This window comes from Danio aesculapii, chromosome 16 (assembly GCF_903798145.1).
Source record: "Danio aesculapii chromosome 16, fDanAes4.1, whole genome shotgun sequence".
Classification (NCBI taxonomy): Eukaryota; Metazoa; Chordata; class Actinopteri; order Cypriniformes; family Danionidae; genus Danio; species Danio aesculapii.
In genome coordinates this window covers 16,669,398-16,692,074 of record NC_079450.1, presented here as the reverse complement: position 1 = coordinate 16,692,074, position 22,677 = coordinate 16,669,398, and the positions used below count along the sequence as shown (strand labels likewise).

The 22,677-nt window shown below is 35.7% G+C and overlaps 1 protein-coding gene across 1 annotated transcript; it reads left to right on the top strand.

The window, feature by feature from the left end:
* The first annotated feature begins 453 nt into the window (after nucleotides 1-453).
* On the top strand, nucleotides 454-21,170 carry cenpw (centromere protein W). The gene is made up of 3 exons (XM_056475549.1): nucleotides 454-632; nucleotides 12,416-12,529; nucleotides 20,498-21,170. The coding sequence occupies exons 1-3, from the start codon at nucleotides 546-548 to the stop codon at nucleotides 20,522-20,524; spliced, it is 228 nt and encodes a 75-aa protein (XP_056331524.1). The 5' UTR covers nucleotides 454-545; the 3' UTR covers nucleotides 20,525-21,170.
* The last annotated feature ends 1,507 nt before the right edge of the window (nucleotides 21,171-22,677 follow it).

The following is a 22,677-nucleotide window of genomic DNA, read 5'->3' as shown; positions in this document are numbered from 1 at the left end:
AAAAGAAAATGAATGAATGAATAAAATTTTAATCTCAGGAATTCGTTTGATAACTGAAGCTTTTTAATTTTGGGGAGAATTTGATAAAAAATGTAGCTTGTTCTTACTTGTTTCCAATTCCTGTGAATTAAAATCTTTAAAAAAAAAAAGACGTCTGAGCTGATTTGGAGGAAGCATTTGAATAAAGATATTGCTTAAGAACTTATTAATACATTCGATCTCTAAAACAAAAAGTGCCCAAAAACATCACAGAATAGTGTGAAAGAATGCCTTTGATTTAATAGCCTAGACTACATACACGCCAAAAGGAAAGATGAAAATTATATTATGCAGCGACGAAGCAAAAGAGTTTTCGCGTTCATTTTTTCTTCAAAAGTGACGTAAACACGCACAACACGCTGCTGACAAGAGGAACCACTGAGCGCTTTGTACGTCATCATCAGGAGCCGGTAGTGAAACGCGCGGTATTTTGAATAAGTCAAAAACAAACAGCAGCGAGCTTTACTTTCGATATCTCCTAGTTAAACGCCGTCCACACCGCAAACATGTCAAAGAAAGCACCGAGAGCAGCCCTAAAGCACCACATGAAGAAGAATGCCAGTATACGGATTGGGAAAAACGCGGACTTGATGGTGAGTTGATGAAGTTCATATTCTTCAAACGCGGGTATCACATTCGTCTGGAAATATGTTTGCGGATGTAACGTTATCAAACAAGTATTTTAAAGCTGTCATTAAATTATATGTAGTATTAAGCACGTTGTTTGTTTAATATGTAAATCATGCCATATCTAACGTTGGCGGGACTGAGATAAAGGTTGTTTTTGTTGTCGTCGTCTATGTCTGCGTCTCTAATTCCAGTAAGCTGCCTACCAAGACAGCATTTTAGCCATCTAAGCTCGGAACGTTCCACACCGATGACTAAAATCTTGTCTAGATAATGTAGAGACCACAGAAGATCCTGACAATAACTTATACAAGTTGTCATTTAGCAGGAAAGCTGTAGTTGTTACTTTATCGTGAACTTTGAAAGATTCTGTGAACCTTTTGATATCTGTTATGTTGAAGGAACATGATCTGTATAAATCTCGTGTTGCACAAATCATTTATACATTTTGTTTGGTAAACATTAAAGTACACTACAGTATGGCAAAGGCTGCCTTTTTCCCTGTTCAACGTTAGCAGATTTGATTTGCATCCCCCTATGTACCATGCTATTTTATAAACCCCTACTTGATTTGGAACAAATGTTTTTTTGTTTTTTAGTTTTTATATAGTTTGTTGCATGGCTGAGTCTGTTTGGCTAAGAGTAGAAACTAATGTGAAGAGCTGGATTCATGTGGCATTGTGGGTTCCTTTCATGTTGTCTTTTTGCAGATGTCATTATGACAGAGCTCAAAGTGGCCTTGTGCTTTTTTATTCTATATGGAGGCAAAATGAAATTGTGTATGTATGTATGTATGTATTTATGTATGTATGTGTATATATAAATATGTATGCGTGTGTGTTTTTGTTTAACAGAACAACAAAACAGTTTCTTTGCATAACGTGGTTCTCTAGTGATTTTTATAAAAAGCAAGGCAATAGCTAGCAGCATTTTAAGAGTCAAAAGCATATACTGCTAAACCAAAATAATATCTGTAGCTCCTGACGTTATATTGAGGTCTTACGATGGAATAGGCATGGGCCGGTATACGATTTCTGACGGTATGATAACCTTGGATAAGTATATCACGGTGTTTTGATTACGGCTCTAAATTATATTCTTTTTAGATGTCTGGCTAAAAAACAAAAACTATTTCCCCCCTTTTTTTAACTTCTTTTCCCCTTAATTTTTTTTTAAAGATTTAAAATATTTTGGAGTAGTAAACACGTCAGGCTATATAATTCAAATAAATAATTGACTTTAGCTGTCTTCATTTGTTTCAAAAACACAGATTTCTTTACAATTTAAAATGGCATCTTCGTTTGTGTGTATATATATATATGTATATATAATTATTATTATTTTTTAAATTATTATTTATTAATTTTTTTTGCTGGAGATACTTTTGTGCTAAACCTAAACAAAAATTTAAATGAAAAATCTTACACATACCTTAGCAACAGTATTACAGAAATTTTTCCTGATTTTAATACCTTTTACTCACATTACTCCCTGCTTTTGAACAACCTTCGGATTAAAGTTGTAGAAAGGCACAAAGTTGTAGAAAGGCTACAAATAAAATTGAAAGGTTCTGAAAGTTATTTAAAATGTGATTTGATTTCAGGCTGTATGACAAATAAAGTAATTATTTTAAAAGGGGTTTGATGATTTTCTGTAGGCACTGTACTTATTGTGATTATGGTTTTTCAAAAGTATTACTGTAATCGTTTATTAGTGCCATTTGTTGAGCCTCTTCGTACAGTTTGATAGAGCGATTGATCACGGAAGCTGCGTCACATGACATCAGACTTAAACAAGCGGGTAAAACCAAACCAGAAATCGAGTGTGTATGATATCATCAGCTTGACAACACATAACCAGTTACAATTACTTTTATTTCTAGATTTGGACACTTTTCAATTTTTTTTGGATAATGTAAGTTCATACGTCATCAAAATATTACACTGTTCTAGTGGGTTTTGGAAATTTTAATGAACAAATCTTAAATATTGTGCCTTTAAACTACAATCTCAGCAAATGGCCCTGCATGGATTTGAACTCGCACAAGCTGACACTGTTGGTGTGTAACTTTTCATGCAGAAGTTGCAGCATTCAGAATAAGGACAAGTAGGTATCACTTTGTTGAACAATACAACATTGTAGTTCTCCCTGTGCACATATATTGATTTTGATTTGCCTGCTCATTTGTATTTTATTTTTTTTATTTTGTTTTGTTTCTGCTGAGAAATAAAGTAATCTATGACTTAAGTGTGAGTAATTTATTATAATTTTTTTATACTTGTATAAACGATCACTGTCAGTGTAAATAATTTTTAGGTTTGTATTGATTTTTGTTGTTGTCATTAACTCGCGTCCTCTACATGAGCTGTAAATATCAGAAGCTGAGCAGTAATTGCGAGGCCATGACTCCAACAAAAGTGATTTGTTTGCCACCATTGTAAAATTTTAACCCATCTTGTCACTTAAGAAAAGATCTAATTCTAGAATCGGGAAACCACAAATGGGCGGACAAGCCATTAAAATCAAACCACCATGTAGTGACTTTTGAAGTCGATTTTATTTTAAGGAACTTGGCCTCTTAAATTAGCAGATGTGTTTACAATTGTTTAATGTTTTATATCCGAGCTGCACTGATGAATCCAGTTTGTTTCATGCATCCTCACGTGAGGTGGCCACTGTAAGGGTTGTTACATGCAATAGCTGTATGGCAGTTTTACATGCCGCCTCTTTGATTGCTTTAAACTGACCACTTCATAGCTCAGGATGATTAAAAGGAACTTCTGTTTTCAAAAGGGGAGTCCGGTGGTTTAGGTTGATTGAGGTTTGCCTTTTGGCAAGTTTGCCTAGTGTTTTCCATGGGAAAAGGGGAATTGCTTATCCGTTGTTTTTAAGTTGAGGGGCACTGTACATGGTTGATTATACTCTCTTTTTGTGTATGTGTGTGTGTGTGTGTAGGTTGTCCGTGCACTAACAGGGTCCTAATTAAAGGTCCATTGCAGCTGGTCGTTCTTTATGGAGACTGGAGGTGGGGATGTAAAAGCCGCCTGAAAGGTGCTCTGCTTTACAGGGGTCTAATCCAGCCATTAAACTGAAAGGAAAATGCAGGGAGAAAATGAAAGAAAGCCTTTTTTTACCGTCCTATGAATATGTACCGGTTTGATCTGGTTTCTTTTGCCTTTAATTACAAAATTCCTAATAAGGCCCTTTGCACTTTGCCTTACATTGCATCATAAATGAGTCCACATCAAATTGTTGGTCAGGCTATGATTGTGCTTTGGATTTCAAATTAAGCCGTTAATCTTGTTTGTAATCTTGTAATTAAGGATTTCTGGCACTGAGTGAATTTTTTAAAATCCAAATTGTGTGATTACATTTTGAATTCAAACTTTTTCTTTTCTTATGCTTCATCTGTCCTTATTGTGAATGACACACAAAAAAGACACGGTCAGTCTGTTGAATTTGTCTGTTGTGATTGTGCTTAGGACCAATTGCCAAATGTGGGTTATAGATAATAATGTTCTTAATAACATATAGGCCAGTTGTTTTGCGTTGTAAGGTGTATCACCTTTATTATCTTGGATTTTATTTCACAGGTATTGTATTGATTTCATTTGGTCTGAATATGTTTTTTTTTTTTAATATAGTCTCTGTAATCTTTGCCTTGCATTTTGTGAATCACCAAGGACTGCCGTTACTACCATGATTGAAACCCAGTCAGGCAGAGTAATACAGAGAGTGGACTAAAGCGCATTGGTGCAATTATAATGTATCTAATATTTTTATTAAAAAATACCTCGATTTTTATTAAAACGTAAATTCGAATTAATCGAAAAAATTGACAGAATCACCCAGCTCTAAGTGTTATCCACAGTGTTTTTTATTTTCCTCCTAATTTTAAATCGGTGTGCTCGATCCACATGATTGGTCTGGCCAACATCCTCCGTCCGGGTGATGTCACGTAATTTGCGACGCGCTCCACATATAGCGATACCATTGAGCAAAACAGATGGCAAAATGTAAATTTGCGTTCTCCTGGTTGGAGAAACACAAGTTTAAACTGGCAGGAGCCTGTCGCTAAGAAAACGGCGTAATTTATTTATTTGTGAAGAATAGACTGAAATTGAAGTCATATGCAAAAACATAATTCTACACAAAACGGTAGATGTAGCCTATACTGCACTAGCTCCAGATAGTTATGAAGCAATTTTAGGCCTCAATAAGTTTAAATAGCCTGGCAGAGATGTTTAAATGGTAAATGAAAAACAGAGGTGTTTACACTCAGTACACCAATTGAAACTGTAAAACAAGAGCAGGTATGCTTGTTCATTTTCCTCAGAAACTTTAGTTCAGATTACGAGCATACAACGACAATCACCTTGATGGCTTTGAATCATGTTTCCTGTTTTCTGCATCAGAACTAGCATTATAAGCACAGCAACTTCTTAAGAGATTATCCCGGTCATACTATTTGATCTCTCTTGTTTATAAGTGCGTCCTGTTGAGTGGAGCAGTGGCTTAAGACAGAGCTTTGTTCTCCCTGCCGAACTGAGATAGCCTATGCTGCATTTGATGGTTGATTGAACACGAAAAATAATCAGCTGCATCCTGCGAGGAAGCTGTGAAAAAGTGTCTGTTTTCTTTTTGCAGATCTCTTCCCCCAAAATCGTAGACTTGCCTGCTTTTGCCCCCCGACAGCAGTGTTTCCTCCCTGGTGTTAAAGATCTTTGGGAAAGTGTAGAAATCAAGGTTCTGCTTTGGAGGCTGCCGCCAAGACCCCCTGGCAGTTTCACACCAGGTCATAGAAGTTGTGTCTGGCTTGTAATTGGATGATTTAAGAGCTGATAAATGCAAATCTTGGCCTGTTGAGTCTAGTGAGGTCAATATTTTGAATCTGTGCACTGGAATTATGGAAGTTATTCTCAAACTATGTATCAAACAGATGTCAGTATTCCAGTTCCGACTTTTTTATTCAATATATATTTTTTAATATAGATATTTTCTATAATTTCTTTTTTACTTTTTTTTATTTTATATTTAAAGGAAATTTTTAATCCTCCATAGCTAGAATTGATTTATCCTGCCACAATGTTAAAATGGTGTTGGCCTTTTTTCTTATGTTTATTTGCAAACTCTTCATCGATTTATTGGCTGATATTAGTTTTTTTTTTGCATGCTTTTACATTTAGATTACATTTGCTGATCACTTAAGAACATAATGTAAGAGTCTCTGTTAAATATAATTTTAGCACTGTTTTTGCATTAATTGTTACTTATTTTAGATGTTAAAATGTTGTAAATAAGTACTAGGGTTCGGTCGATAGACGATGCCATCGTCCATTGCTGATGGCCGATAGACATCATGATGCTGAGTCGGCATCGCGATCCTCCACCCCGCCCCCATCGCAGCAGCAACCCTTTCGCCAAAAATACACACTTAGGCCCCGTTTACACTAGGCATGTGCCGGTATCACATTTTCATGCTGCGATTAATTGATTGAGCTTTTATCACGGTATACGGTATTATCACGATATTGTAATTTTACTAGAGAAACAGGTAAAAAAAACACAAACTTCAGTTTCGTCAACTTAGTAACTTTAATAACTTTTTAATTAACTAAAAGTACTTCAAACATTTAAATACAAATAAATATATATAAAACAATACACAATATAAAAGTAAACTTGAGCAATTATATCAAAGTGAATTTGCAAAGGGAAACCGTCTTCGATCAGCAATCCCTCTGCATTTTTTTTGGAACCCAAAATATTTCCAAACCTCTGACTTTTTTTTTGAAGGGGGATAAATTGTCGGCAGCGTTCCTCTTTCCGCCATGCTTCTTCGTGTGAGGATTAGAGAGCGGTGGCAGCGGCGGCGCACACTGTGTGCACAGTGCTTCTACATGCGGGGATTGTTTACATCAGAGTGCGCATCAGTTCTGCGCAGCATATACGCAGTGTTTCTTCAAGCGGTTGATGGAAAATAAGCTAAGGCGCGTTCTAACAATATAAATTCGGATCTATTATTTTTCACGGTATTTTGAAGTGCCCGCGATAACAATATCGTGCATATTCATTACCGTGATTTATCGCATTACCGAATACCGGCACAAGCCTAGTTTACACTAATACGTTTTAGTTTTAAAATGACATTTTAGAACGAAAAAGATTTACGTTCATACTGGAGTTTTAACTAGCATTTCTGAAAAGATCAACATCCACACTACACCGCTGAAAACGCACATCACAAGAGCACACACACACACACTCTGGTATGCACTGCAGCATATGCTTTGAGCACAAAACCCCAGAGAGCAGTGCACGTCAGACAGTTTATCAAGGATGTACCGCTGGATCGTGTCTCACTGTAGTTGTTAAACGTGATATTTAATTAATCTTGTCTCTATCTAGTGACTCTTCGGTCTTTTTGAATCTATCAGGTAACGTGTCACAGCATCAGTACACTGCTTCAATCTTTCACTTTCACGCTTGTACTTAGTAATTTTAGCGAAAAATTTAGATAATGTTGGTTGGTTCTTGTTGGTTGTGCACCTTTTTTACTAACAGAGTTTGTCAACGCCATTATAACGAAACAGATTACTCTGCTTATTGATGCCAGAGTTCCGCGGAAAAAGTGATTGACAGGTGGTAATTTGTGTGTAACTTATCTATATTTATTTATCATTTGGTTATGGGTAAAAAAAAGACTATGTGGGTAAGATAGTTGAAACGGTAGGCTTCAAATAATTAATTTGTTATGAATACATAAATTCATAAATAATTAATTCACCGCTGCCTATGATGACAATGCCATCATCCATTGCGATGTTTCGCATTAGACATCGTACGATGCCAAATTGGTCAACATCGCCCAACCCTAATAAGTACATCTGCAGCCGCATACTGATACTTATACTTGTGATGTGGAGCACTCGGCTTCAAGTCTAGAGAAGTGGTTGCTTTTGAAAACCCCATTAGCTGGGTTTGGGTCACTGGTTCACTAGGTGATCTGTACGACAAGCCCTGCCGTCTTTTGTGTACAAGAAGAATGAGTATCTGAAACGTGCAACAAAATGGACACTACCTGACAAAAGTCTTGATTTCTAGTTGACCATTTGGAAAAGTGTCAGAGGAAAGATTTTTTTCCAATGAATCATCTGAACAGCATTCCAATCATCACAAATACGGCAGAAGACCTATTGGAATCCGCATGGACCCAAGATTCTCACAGAAATCAGTCAAGTTTGGTGAAAGCAAAAAGGTCGAGGTGCTTTAGGATTGGCCAGCCCAGTCACCAGATATGAACATTATTGAGCATGTCTGGCTTAAGATTGAGGATGCATTGAAGATGAATCCAAAGAATCTTGATGAAATCTGGGAGTTCTGCAAGAACGCTTTCTTTGCCATTCCAGATGACTTTGAAAAGTTATTTGAGTCAATTGCAGAGATGTATGGATGCAGTCGTCCAAGCTCATGGGAGTCACACACAAGATTAATTCTTTTTCCACTGCCACATGACTTTATATTCTATACTGTAGATTATTTCTGTTAAGTGACAAGACTTTTGTCTAAGCAAAGTCAGACCTTACTGCCCTAATTAAATTATTAAAAATCAAGGCATGATCATATTTTATTTTGGTAAAATAAGCGTAATCTAGAGGCCTTTGCCTTGCATATAAGTCACTTCTGATACCAAATGATCAACTACAAGTCAAAATAATATTTGTAGTTCCTAAAACTTGGATAGGTGACAAGAGTTTTGTCAGGTCTTGTATTAACATATTTAATACTAGCAATCACAAAATGTAGACTGTTCCCTCAACAAAACCTACCCAAAACAGTGCATTTTAAATGTCACTGGATGTTACAGTTCAGCATACCTCCTATAGCAATATCTAGAACATTGTATAGAATTTGTGCTATGTGTCTCAGAACAAAACACCAATGGTTGTGAATTTCTTTTAATGGGAGTGTTTTTGTTTTTAGGGTAGCATAAGCTTGTTAACTTAGCCTTAACACTATCCTTTCTCAGCCATGTAAGCAAAGGGATTTCCTTCAGGAAATGTAATTCCAGTTTCATCTTGTTCTTTCTGTTATAAGAACAAGATGACATTCGGACAGATCATGTTTGGACAGCACAACATCTGTCCCGCACACTCCAAGGCAGAAATGCAGATTCCCTTTAATGTTCCTAATGCTGTTCAGACTGGTTTTCTCTGCACTCTCCTGCTCTTGCTGAGGCATCAGAGACGGCCTCCGCTGTAATCAGTTCATCCCGGTCGTTATGTTTTGGCAAAGCCTCTGGCACAGGGGAAACCTGGGCTTCTCAGTTTCCTTCTCGAAAACACTCTCAGCACCAGCTGTTGGTGAAGTATTCAGACGCCCTGGAGATGACCCACAATTATGAAAATGAGGTATTAATAGATTTAAATTACATCCAAATGGCTGTCTTGTAGATGCACGAGGAGCGCTGCCTTTTTTCAGCTGAAATCATTAGGAAAACTAGCTGGATATGGTTCAGCAGATGTTGTCACTTGTTTCACTTGTGTATGCCTGTTTTTGAGAGGGAGAGAAAGTGCAGGGGATGATATGCAGAACTGTCTTTCTAGCAGTTTGTTGCAGAACACAGTGCAGACCACAGTAGAGGTGAAGGTGCAGGAAATGGGTTTCACATTTTGTAAATATGAATATGTTCACAATGCAAAGCTGCTTTCTCTGTGCACTCAATCAGTACACTCAGATGTAAAAACAGGCTTTATGATTTTTTTATAGTGTTAGAAGCATTACAGTAGTACAAAAATAATTAGTGAAAAACTCTGTGTTGAGTTCCAGAGGATAGTTAGAGTCAAAAACATTTATTGGCAGAATTTGTACATTTATTGTTAAAACTAAATGTTTTCTTGACTGATTTAATGCTAGATTGCAATCGTTTAGCACTTAGCCATAATCTAGTACTAATAAGTTATCTAATATGACATAAATCTTCACTTTTCCTTAATATGCTAATTTTCTAATTTTGTCTTAATTAGATTTTTGTTTAATAAAAGTATAAAGATTGACTTCAGCCAGTTGTTTCTTTTTGGCTTACTCACTGTAGTAATAATAATAACCAAAAAGTACAATTTATGGTAATGTAACCATTAAAAATACAGTATAGGACATGTGTGCCCAAACCTTTTCTTATGAAGGGCCAAAAACCAAACTTGATTGATTGGGGTGGGCTAAAGTTAAATATACCAAACTATCACATTAAAGCTGCCATGGTAATTTCTTATTTATTAATATTAAAAAGTAAATAGAAAAAATACTTCATATTAATAATAGTTTTTTTAGTTCATTTTATAATAAACTTTGTACAATAAAAACATAAAGAAACACATTTATAACACCAAGTTCAATGCTAAATACACGAGTCAAGCTGAACCTTTCTTTGCCTTTGATTTGCTTGTCTACGTCTTATGTATTGTCCTTTATCTTCGAGTGACAGTATTTACATTTTTAGAAATCTGATTCATGCACAACCACCGATGAAACATGTAGTTTCTGTTGACTTTTTTTGTAGCTCAACAATTAAACAAACAAACAAACAAATGGTTACGTTAAATTAAAAATTACAATCTCTGTTGAAGACATTTGCCGCAACCTTCATTCTAAGTCTCTTTTCAGATGGGATAGCTGGCCAAATCAAAGGTTACCACGGGCCAATGTTGGCCTGTGGACCCTACTTCTATCTCTGGTATAGGAACATCAATTTATCAATTTTACGGTAAAACTTTTTTTGTCATACACCCTTTTTTTGAAGTACAAACAACTACACAACTTTAGTGTCATACAACAACTAAACACCACAATATGGTAAAATGTAAAATTAAAGCAATACAATGAACATTATTTATCAACATTAAATGTAACATAAAACTAATGAGCATAACTCAATAGAAAAAAATAAACTGAAAAGGACCAATAATGTCAATAAAATGCTTAAAAAATAAAGTGTAATATGCAGGGAATTCTGGCTAAGTGAACGGTTATTCACTGAGGAAACTTTCTAAACAGGTTACAGATTTTTACTGTGGCATTTTTAGTTTTTTTTACAGTTGAAATCACAGACTATCTTTACAGGTCTGGTGTAAAATTCAATTAACTTTATTTCACCTTTATTTCTATAGCGCTTTTACAATGTAGGTTGTGTCAAAGCAGCTTCACATAGAAGATGATAGTAAATTGGAACAGTGTAGTTCAGTTTGTAGTGTTTAAGTTAAGTTAGAAGAAGAAGACAAAAGAAGATATATAATTTTATCATGGAAAAGTAAGTGTGTGCACCTGGTCCTAGGTTTTACTGTACCTTCAATGTCAGTGAAAGACTGTCTTGGCAAACTCACAAGCAGCAAATTGTGCCCACATGAAGGCTTTTAATATAGTTTTTGCACATATCTCACCTCCTTTGCCTGTGTTTATGCAGTATTCTACTTGCACACATGTCTTGCCTCACTCGCCGTAGTATGCTACTACTACAAATAACATCAGAAAACAGTCTATACATCATATTAACCAATTATGGTCTATTGCTAAATCGATACCAAATGCTCCTCATCTGCATCGTGATGCACCAGGATTAGTTTAGACACCCCTAATGGAAAATCATAAAGCGTAATGTTACAGTTTAAAACAACATGAGCTCTTTAAGACAGGACCTTAACAATTACTGTTAATTTGAATTTTACAGAAGCTTGTGAGAAAGTGATGTCAAATAAGTATGGCCCTACTTTTGAGGTCTCAAATGGGTGCTATGGATAATAAATATTCATATGCGCATGGATATTTTTTAAAAAGTGAACCCGGAGGCAACAGAATTACTTCATATCTGCATTATGAGCCACATAAGGAAGACAGACTATCGTCAAAGAGTAAAATTACAGTTCTGTGCGCTTATGTTATTGTTACAGATTACATTGTATACAATGTTGTCCTGTCAGCACATGTTCCAGCACAAGTGGGGGTGATTTTGAGTATGTAAACCCAATTTGAGACCGTTGCTCATCTGAAATCCATCCCCGAATGCAGACTCCCATTCAGAATCTCATGACAAGATGCACTAAGACAGACGAAGTGCTGAAAATGAAACAATTTCCTGGTCTAATCCGACATGGTTGCACAAGGGCCTGCGTCTTTGGGGAGGGCTGGGAGATTTATCTTCCTCGGACACCCCTCCTGTCGGACCTGCCTGGCAGTCTTGTAACCTAATCCTCTTTTACTGTGGTACTTATCTGAAGATCCATGCTCAGGTTTGGGGCAAACTCTGCGTACACCTGGCTGAACAACAGAGTATGATATTCACTTAAGTGACTCAAAACGTTGGATAGTCCTCTTGACTCCAAACGTTTAAGCTTTTGTGCACCAAGTTACTAAAGAGCCTCTTGAAATGATTACACGGTTGTCCATCACTCAAGCATTGGGGTCCTTCTATGCTCTGGTTTAGCTTTAGCAACATTTTTGGTTAAAGGAGACCAGTATGCCTTTTGTTTTAAGCTATAAACTAAGGATATTTGTGCAATTATTAGAAATTCTGCATTTTAATCCAGTTTAAACCATTATTTTATTAGGAATTTTAATTTGTTTGTACGTTTCATTCACTTGTTGTCCTCCCGGAGAGTGTTCTTAGATGGTGTCTGTAATGTTTGAGCAGTAATTTACTCTGGATAAGTGTCAGACATGTTTAATTAACTTGTGATTTGTGTTTTTGTGTCCGCAGGCTCAGCTCAACCTCCTGATCGTCCTGCATCGTCTAGCGGAGGAGTGCAGGGTGAAAGCTTTTGAGGAGAAATCAGCAACCATCAAAACTCACCATGTCCGAGCTGTTGCAAAGGTATCAAACAAAGCTGTCATAAGACTTGCTCATATTAGGGCCTTTAATCTGGATTAGTTCAGTTTGCAGAATGAAACTTGCAAAAAGTATTTTCCACAATATGGAGTAGCTGACCATGTGGGGTTGATGTCATTTTGATTTATTCTCAGCAAAAGCAAAAATGTATCTCATTATAGTCAAAAGTCTGGGAACATTATTATTTAATAATCTTCTGCACAGCAAGGCTGCATTTATTTGATTAAAAAAAGCAATAAAATCACTAATATTTAGGAATGCACCGGTATGGATAATCTCCGATCTGATAACCGATAACTCTTAAGATTTGGAAGCCGATAACCAATATACTATAGCTGATAAATATAAATATTTCAAAATGTTATATTATTAATCAGTAAACAACTGTTTTTTTTTTTTTTTAATTCTTCAGAAAAGTTTAAACTGATCTTATGAACTGAATAGTCTACTCAAAGCAACAAAAAGCAATAATTGCAAAATGGCAAGGTGATTAATATAGATATTCACAATTTCACATAAATCAGCAGGCCAAAAATAAATTCTTTTCTTTTCTTTGCATATCAAATTAACATTCAACTTGACTGTTGCATAAAAAAATAATACGTTGTATAACAAAATGGGATTTAATTAACAAACAAGTAAAATAAATTTATTTTAAATAAAATGAAAACGAAAGAACTAAGAACAGAAACCAGCTCAAATGTTCTTTAATGAAACGTGTTACAGTAATGTACAAATGTGAAAATATGTAATGTCTGAAAAAGCGTATTGAGATGTTTTGACCGTTGAGAGCCACCATACAAGAGAAAAGGTAAATACAGATAGTATTATTTTAGAAAATGCTGCATAAATTCATCCCATTTGGTGTTTTAGACCATTTTGAACACATGTAGGTGCTGCTTTTCAATCAGACAACGCTTCTATGTTCGTTCTTGCTGTCAATTGTGTGAAAAATGATCGGTGAAAGGTTTATGTTAAACCACTGTGAATTTGAAAGTTTAACTGCAGACGCTGTTTTGATACAACACCTGAGCATTGAGCACAGATGACTTTATTACAAACAGTGCATTATATAAAGACAGAATGTGGCAGACGGTTGAGAATACCTATGCTGGATTCAGTGACTGGCACTGTTGCTGTTTGGGGTGCTGTGAAGGCTCATGGTAAGCAACACATTGACAACACATTACAAACCACCCAACGAGTTATTTAGCACATGTGCATCGATGCTATTAAACGTTTACACATGTAATATTTTTCCTGAGACGATTTAAACCAAAATACACAATGACAATATCAAACACATCTACAATGATAAGGAACATAGTTACTTACTAAGATGTTAACGCACGGCAGTACCGCACAAAGATAGGACAGATTTTGAAGGAATAAACAATGTGAGGTAAGCTCCGTTATAGTGCACTAGACAAGTCTGAACAAGTTCGACCCATGCATGAGCGAGGCAGGCAGTTCTGTACAATTATGTAATCTATCGGCTTAAAGACATCAGCCTAATTTTGACATCAGACCAATGACGATAACATTAAAAATAGCATTTATCAGCTGATCGCTGATATATCGTGCATCCCTAGTAATATTGTACGATTTTGTTTCAAATATATATTTTTATTTACTTTAAATTTAGCAAATGTCTTTTTTTTCACCCCTCCCCCCAATATCTTCAATAATATTAAGAAATTTTATTAATGACCGAGCAACCACAATATTTTGAAAAACATTTTATTTATTTTCATTGTTATTTGGTAGTATGTAATGTGTAAATGGCAGATTTCTTTTTGGACTATATTTTAGTTTATATTGTATCAAATTATAAGAGACGTAAATTGATTATTAATATGATTGAAAGCAAGCATTTGTATTCCTTCTTTTTGCCATATTTAGTTATTGTTACCCTCTTTTAGTGCTAAGATGTATTTGCACTAGTGTTTTAACCCTTTTATAAAGCATTTATTGATGTTCTCATTGGTAAAACCCTAAAGGTATACTGGGGGTTATTACCAGCCTTTTTTTTTTTTTTTTACTTTTATGACTTCATAACTTCAGTCACCATATATGATTCTTTGACTGGGAAAGAGTAAATTTAATCTCTTTTGTCCACTTTGGATTGCCTCTGGATGTTTTTTTAAGTGGACAACCTCAAAACGTGTCAGACCCCATTTACATCTGTATTTAATGTTGTCTACTTGTATATGGGACAGTTTCTTTATTTTATTATACACAATACAATCAAAGTTTGAATTTGATATGTATCAATTTGTAGTGTTTACTGTAAAAAAAAAATTGTAAAATGTCTCAAGGCATGAATGTTGAGTAATGCTGAAGTCATGCACATACTGTATATCTTAAATCTCCTCCACATCCAATGCACATGGTCTTATGCACAAAATATGCTGCTTTCTTCTCTCCACATGTGACTCCACATGTGACTTGTGAAATAAATTGTGGTCTGCGTTTGTTCTTGAACCTTTGTTCTGTGAGTGCAGGTCTCTCATGTAAACATTTAGTTGCGTTTATTATTTCACAAAGGTTAGAAAGGGACTTCTTTTATCTCTGGTCTGTGCGCCATTGAACTATCTGACAAAATGTACTTCCAACTTCCCCTCTTAATACTCCAATTGATTTATTTTAGCCTGAGGTTCAACAATATGTTGGACAGTAATGTTCTCTAACAAGCACAGTGGGTACCTGAGATTGGCTGGATTAGGTTTCCAATGCATATTAATTTAATCAGGCTGCATTGTTAGCAGATGTCACCCGTGGCCGCCCTATTGATCTTCTCAACAGTATGTGTTACAGCAATCAATTTGGTCATTAGTGAGCTGCCAAGAGCTACATTAGGTGAATGACAGCTCATCTCCTGGTCCAGTTTATTACAAGTGGAGATAGTAGAGGTTTCACATCAGAAAGTGGAAGAAATTGCCAGCTATGTGCATCCTGTGATTATTTCGATTGATTTCACGATTGACCTTTAAAGTCAATCCGAATGGGAAATCTTTGTTTTTAGGGTGTTTGTGTCAGTATTTTAGTATTAACTACCTCAGACTTGAATTATGTTCCAAGTTTCAGAAAAATGTTAAAGCATGTTTTCAAAGTTCTTGAGGCTCCTATAAATGAGAACAATTAATAATAATAAAAATTCAACACCCTTTAGGTATGTATTTTTTGTTCATTTCAATGTACATCAGGTCAGAACAGTTGTACTTTCCAAATATTATACCAACATAAAATACAAAAAAAATTTTTTTCAAAATCATAAACATTAAGATTGTATCATTTTACTTTAATTTTGAGGGTTTTGTTGTTTAGATTGCAGCTTGTTTATAACAAACTTTATCTTCATCTTCCTCATAATGTCCACATCTGAGATATTTCTGCTATATGCTCAAGAACTTCAAGATCTGTATATTCTGCATATGAAGTTGTTTCAGAAATGCTTTAGTACATCGATGTAGATTTTTATATAAAGTTCAATCAGCATTACTGGAGATTTAATTTCAGTAACAGATCTTCAACCCATTGTGCATCCTAATGGACAGACATATTTGACAAAATCCTGGTTTAAACTATCAATGTTACACAGGATTTTAAACTTTAATTAGTTAGGGCAATCCCTCTTTTTTACATACAATCTATGATATATTGGCAAACATATTGTTGAATCTGAATAAAAAATTGTAAAGGTGGCTTATGTCTCTGTCCGAAGTGAAGTGATGCCATGCTGCTTTTCAGTGAAGTGAATTTTTTTTCAAATTACAACATGCCGAGCCTTACCACCATTTGATTCGATGTCAATCATCCACTCTCATGGACTGCAGGATTTAAATTAGATGAAATGCTCAGGAACCACAAAAAACATGTGATGTCCATGATTGTAATGGACACTGGGTCTGAAGGGCTTAATTTATAAACGTTTATAAGCATGCCCCATAACAAAGATTATATTCACATTTGGAATGCAGGTTTGTAATGCTTATTTCTCTTATGTCAATATAGATAAGTGATTTTCATGACATTATTGCACACTTCAATTTCTCATTAGATCTTCTTATGCTATCATGCTCTTTAAAAACCTGAAGTTTCTCACTCATACAAAAGACACAGCTGAAGTTGGTCACTTGTAACACATGTTACCAAGAGTTTGCCTAAACACTTTCATATGGAAGAAAATTATAAACTTTCAACTGAAATCACGCATGTTTATTACTGTAATTAGTTAAGTAAACCGGTTTCAACAACAAATGGCAAAAAAACAAAAAACAAATCTACAGTGTAGCACGCATTACCAAATGGATTACACATAGACAGACACCAACCCACAACTTTAACACATTCAAAATTGAGTCTATTACACACTCATTTACAATTTTGTTTGGTTAAATGGCTCATAGGGGAAATATATCAGAACACTGTAAATGTGCTTTCCACTGGGGTGACTGAAGGATGGGTCACTGGTTCAGTACATTGTCTGTATCATCTGTGTAGTGTTCTGTTCAACATATAAAAAAATGGTAAATGTGTGTAACTAGGTCTTCATTTTGAATGTCCTAGTTGCCTTTATGCTGACTATAAATAAAGTAATATACAAATATATTTATGGTTGGCACTGTGGTTAGCACTGTCGCCTCACAGCAAGAAGGTCGCTGGTTCGAGTTCCCGCTGAGTCAGTTGGAATTTCTGTGTGGAGTTTGCATGTTCTCTCTGTGTTCGCGTGGGTTTTTTTCAGGTGTTCCGGTTCCCCCCAGTCCAAAGACATGCGCTATAAGTAAATTGAATAAACTCAATTGGCCATAGTGTATGTGTGTGAATATGGGAGTGTATGGGTGTTTCCCAGTACTGCTGGAAGGTCATCTGTAAAACAGATTCCAGAATAGTTGGTGGTTCATTCCGCTGTGGTGACCCCTCATAAAAAAGGGATTAAGCTGAAGGAAAATGAATGAATGAATATATTCAACTGGAATTTATTTATTAATTTATTTTATTTTTTAACTGGAAATGACACTGCTTCTCCCAAAAGATTAGACTGAACACAAAATAAGATATTTTAAAGAAAGCTAGAAACTTGGAACCATTGCCTTTCATAAAATTTGTTTATCTTATTATAGATGTCAGTTGTTACCAGTTTCCATCTTCCAATTGTCTTATTTTGTTTTCAGCATTATAAAGAAACTCAAAGATTTTAAACCCCTTGTAGGTAAACAGTAAATAAATGTTCATTTTGGGTGAACTATCGTTTTTAGTTGTGATTTCAGGGGAACTTCAAACACTATGCTGGAGTGCATGCTATTTTGTTGTAAATGAATCGGTACAAAAACACACTCTCACTCACCTGAACGTGCCAAGGTCAGTAAAAGGAGAAATAGTATTTTCCATAAATAATGGAGCCTAATTAGCATTTTTTCCACTGACACATTTTCTTGACAAATTTGAACATTTCCTCCAATTTAAGAAAAAAAGATCTGCACATGTTCTGTGATATTCCTACACTGATAAGACCTTTTACACCAGACTTTTTCATTTTCAGGAATGAGAGCATGTGTCAGAAGTTTAACCGTGAATGCAGTTCTTTCTTTGGCAGAGTTGCTGTGTTGATTGCTGTTGGATTTAGTTTAATGTTGTGCTAAAGATTAGGCTCAACGAAATCTCCTGTAATTTTTATTTATTTATTCATCTGTTCAGGCTCTACATGATCTGAAAAAGCAACCCCCCTTTATAATGCAGAAGGAATCAGGCTACATCATCTTACAACCAACTCTTTGATGGATATTTCTCTCCAGCGCTATAGATTTGAACAGGGCACCACATCAAATGAGTCACAGTAACACTGAACAGAGATCCGGCCAATTTTGAGTCATCGCGCTGCGTTTATTTTCATGAGGGAAGCCAGCTTATTTGATTAAGATGTAATTGTGTGCAGAGTCCTCCTTGTACAGATGCACTTGAGCAGCAGGGGCACGAAAAATGCTCTGCTTGTTCCAAATCAAGAGAGAAGTCATGATGGCCTGTCACAACTAAACATGTTAGGAATTACACGCTTTACAGAGTTCAGGCGCAGACGGGTTCAGCATGGCCGCCTCTGAAAACAGGTGTGTAATATAGAGCTCTACCATGGAAAGTGGGAATTTGAGAGAGGAAAAAAAAGGTGAAACTGGGTGTTAGCGAATAATAAAGGCTATTAGGAGATTTTGTAATCAGGGGTCAGCAACCATTTGGACAAAGTGCATGTTTGGTAGCTTCAGTAGTGAATCTGTTTTTAGTTCATAGGGGAAAAAAATAATCTTATGATATTCATATTTATACATGTATATTTTGATATATTATGTATTAAATATTTTTTGTTATTAAAAAAATGCATAATATTAAAATAATTGGTTAAAAAACATTTATTTTTCGTTTTAAATTAATTTAAATTATGTTAATACAATATTTGAAATATAATGTACAGTTGAAGCTAGAATGATTTAAGCCTCCTGTGAACTTTTTATTTAATTACAATTTTATTTTTACTTTATATATATATATATATATATATATATATATATATATATATATATATATATATATATATATATATATATATATATATATATATATATATATATATATATATATATATATATATATATATATATATATATATATATACACTAACCGACCACTTTATTAGTTACACCTTACTACTACCGGACTGGACCCCGTTTTACCTTCAGAACTGCCTTAATCTTTTGTTGCACAAATTTAACAAGCTACTGGAAATATTCCTCAGAGATTTTGGTCCATATTGACATGATGGCATCACACAGTTGCTGCAGACTTATTAGCTGCACATCCATGAATCTCTCAAAGGTGCTCTATTGAGTTGAGTTCTGGTGACTGTGGAGGCCATTTAAATACAGTAAACTCATTGTCATGTTCAAGAAACCAAATTCGTGCTTTATGACATGGTGCGTTATTCTGCTGGAAGTGCGTTATTCTGCTGGAAGTACTCAGGTAGGCTGTGGCGATGACACGATGCTCAATTGGGACTAATGGGCCAAGAAAATGTCCCCCACACCATTAAACTACCTCCATCAGCCTGAATTGTTGATAAAAGGCAGGATGGATCCATGCTTTCATGTTGTTGATGTTAAATTCTGACCCTGCCATTTGAATGTGGCAGCAGAAATCGAGACTCATCAGACCAGACTGCATTTTTCCAATCTTCTATTGTCTAATTTTGGTGAGTCTGTGCGAATTGTTCCTCTTCCTAGCTGACAGGAGTGGCACCCGGTGTGGTCTTCTGCTTCTGTAGCCCATCTTCCTCAAGGTTCGATGTGTTATGCGTTCATAGATGCTCTTCTGCATACCTCGGTTGTAACGAGGGTTATTTGAGTTACTGTTGCCTTTCAGCTTGAACCAGTCTGACCATTCTCCTCTGACCTCTGGCATCAACAAGGCATTTTCTCTTTTTCGGGCCATTTTTTGTAAACCCTAGAGACAGTTGGGCGTGAAAATCCCAGTAGATCAGCAGTTTCTGAAAGACTCAGACCAGCACCAACAACCATGCCACGTTCATAATCACTTAAATCCCCTTTCTTCCCCATTCTGATGCTCTGTTTGAACTGCAGCAGATCGTCTTGACCATCTCTACATGCCTTAATCCATTGAGTTGCTGCCATGTGATTGGCTGATTACAAATTTGCGTTAACAAGCAGTTGGCAGGTGTACCTAACAATGTGACTGATAAGTGTATTTCCAAAATTATGTGTAACAGAGCAAGGAATATTTCACAGTATTTCCTATAATATTTTTTCTTCTGGAATTTAGGGTAGCTCGTCGATAAATGCTGAGAAAGCTAGAATTAGGTTGAAATGCTTAAGTTGTATAAACTCACTTCTGTTTGTGCAGTGATTACCTCTCTAAGTAATTGTTTTTCTTTCCTTTTTTCCCCCCCAGAAACTCTTAAAGAGCACACGTGGATAATATGGATGACTGAAACTTCCCATCACATCCCTTTGTTTGATCAACAGCCCTGAGCCTGTTTCCAAATATTTACTTTAAACTTTATTTTCTGTGAGCTATTATATCTGGGACCGTCAAAGATTTAATTCTATTATTTCCTTAGGACTTTTTGAGCTTACTGTGGAATTTGCATTTTCTTGTTCCAATTTTGGGTCCGCTATCAGCAAGAGATCCATGAAGACTGTTGAACCTGTGTAAACAGTGGATGATGGACAGTATCTAGCCCAGATATCTAAAGCAACACATGTGTCCTTCATCTCTTTGGATCGTATTATGATTAATACCTGTAAATAAACAATTTGTACCACTTAACTTGGGTAGCACGCAGCTGAGTAACCGTGCAGTGTTTCTTTCCATGCTCTCTAAAGCAACAAGATATTTGGCGCTCAGCCATCGACAACATTGCAACCATTATCTGTGGCTTGCTCACGAAAGGAGGTTTTTAGCGGGAAACTTCTATCAGATGATATTTTGCTCTTTCTTGTTGACTCAGTATCAAATGGATGTCTTTTAACAAGGAGGTATTTTTTGATTTCAGATTCAATCACTGCTGTTAGAGCTGTAACAAAATACATGGGTAAATCTAATAAAATATGTGTTAAGATCATATCCTGTAGCCTTATGTGGAGAACTTGCACTGATTAAATTTGTACGCACAAGATTTTTGTATTTTATGTTTTATTTTCCAGATGTGTAAAACCGAACATTTGCTAGAATCTGCCCCCAAATTCCTTTTAGAAATTTTGCTCTGTGAAAGATTGCGTACATGCATCCATCCATACACCATGTGCTTCCATGAAATAAACATAGACTGATCTTACATCTCCTATAGATACTATGCATCGTTAAATCTGTGCATCATTGACTGCATTTACATGGACATCAGTAATCAATTCAACTGGTGTTTATTTCTATAGCACTTTTACAATGCAGATTGTGTCAAAGCAGCTTAACATAGAAGTTCTAATTAAAGTTAAGTTTAGTTCAGTTCAGTGTGGTTTAAATTTCACTGCTGGAAGTACAAACACTGAAGCGATGCCAAGCTCCACAAGTCCCAAACCAAGCAAGCCAGTGATGACAGTGGCGAGGAACAAACTTCACCAATTGACGAAAGTGAAGGGAAAAAAAGGTTATTAAATTGAATAATTTGCCTTAATCTGAATAAAACAATAATATGATTAGGGTGTTTACATGAGTTGCGTTTTGAATGTTTCTTTCATGATCCCGTTTTACATGTTGTAGCACATAATTTGATTAACGTCATTGCGTCACCACGCTTTCCACGTTTCCTTCGGAGTTATTTCGGGTGTTTCATTTTTAATTTGTCGGCGTTAACTGCAGTTTGGCCCTCTCACTTTCATTCAGGAACATTTCATGCATGCCCCCATTACAAACGAGATATTGGATGTGACTATGAACTGCTGGAAGAGTGTTGTTTTAATCGATTTTTATACCTCATGCCATATAAAAAAAAAAAAAAACCTCTGCATTTTGTGATGCAGGTGTCTGTGGTTTTTCACTGACTCGGAGGGTGCAGAAAATAGTGTCATGTGTATAAAATATCCTGCCGCAAAATGCGGCGAAAATCCTACATGATGGTAATAGTTTGATTTAAGGTGTTTACATGTCTGTACTGTGACTAAAATTGTCATACTCCACACGTCTTAATCCGATTTCTGTTTAGTTTGGTTATGTCTGTAGTCGTATTAAGGTCATCTTAATCAGAGTATTGTCTGAATTGTATTAAAATCGGACTATTGGTGTCCATGTAAACGTACTCCTTTTATACAGTATTCGCCTAATATGGATTATTCCATCCGAGTGTTTAAAGAGAGACACACACAGACTTGTTCCTATATCCTAGTGGGTATTCCCATAGACATAATGATGTCTCTACTATGCAAATTGTATATTCTATCCCCCTACTCTTAAACCCCCTACAGGAAACATTTGTACATTTTTAAAATACTTCATTCTGTGTGATTTCTAAGCATGTTTACCCATGATGACCTTAATTTTGGCCCCCATGGGTAACATATGTCCCCATGAGTCTGTGTGCATTCAGGTTTAATTCACACACAAACACGCACACACAAAGACGCACAAATTTAAAA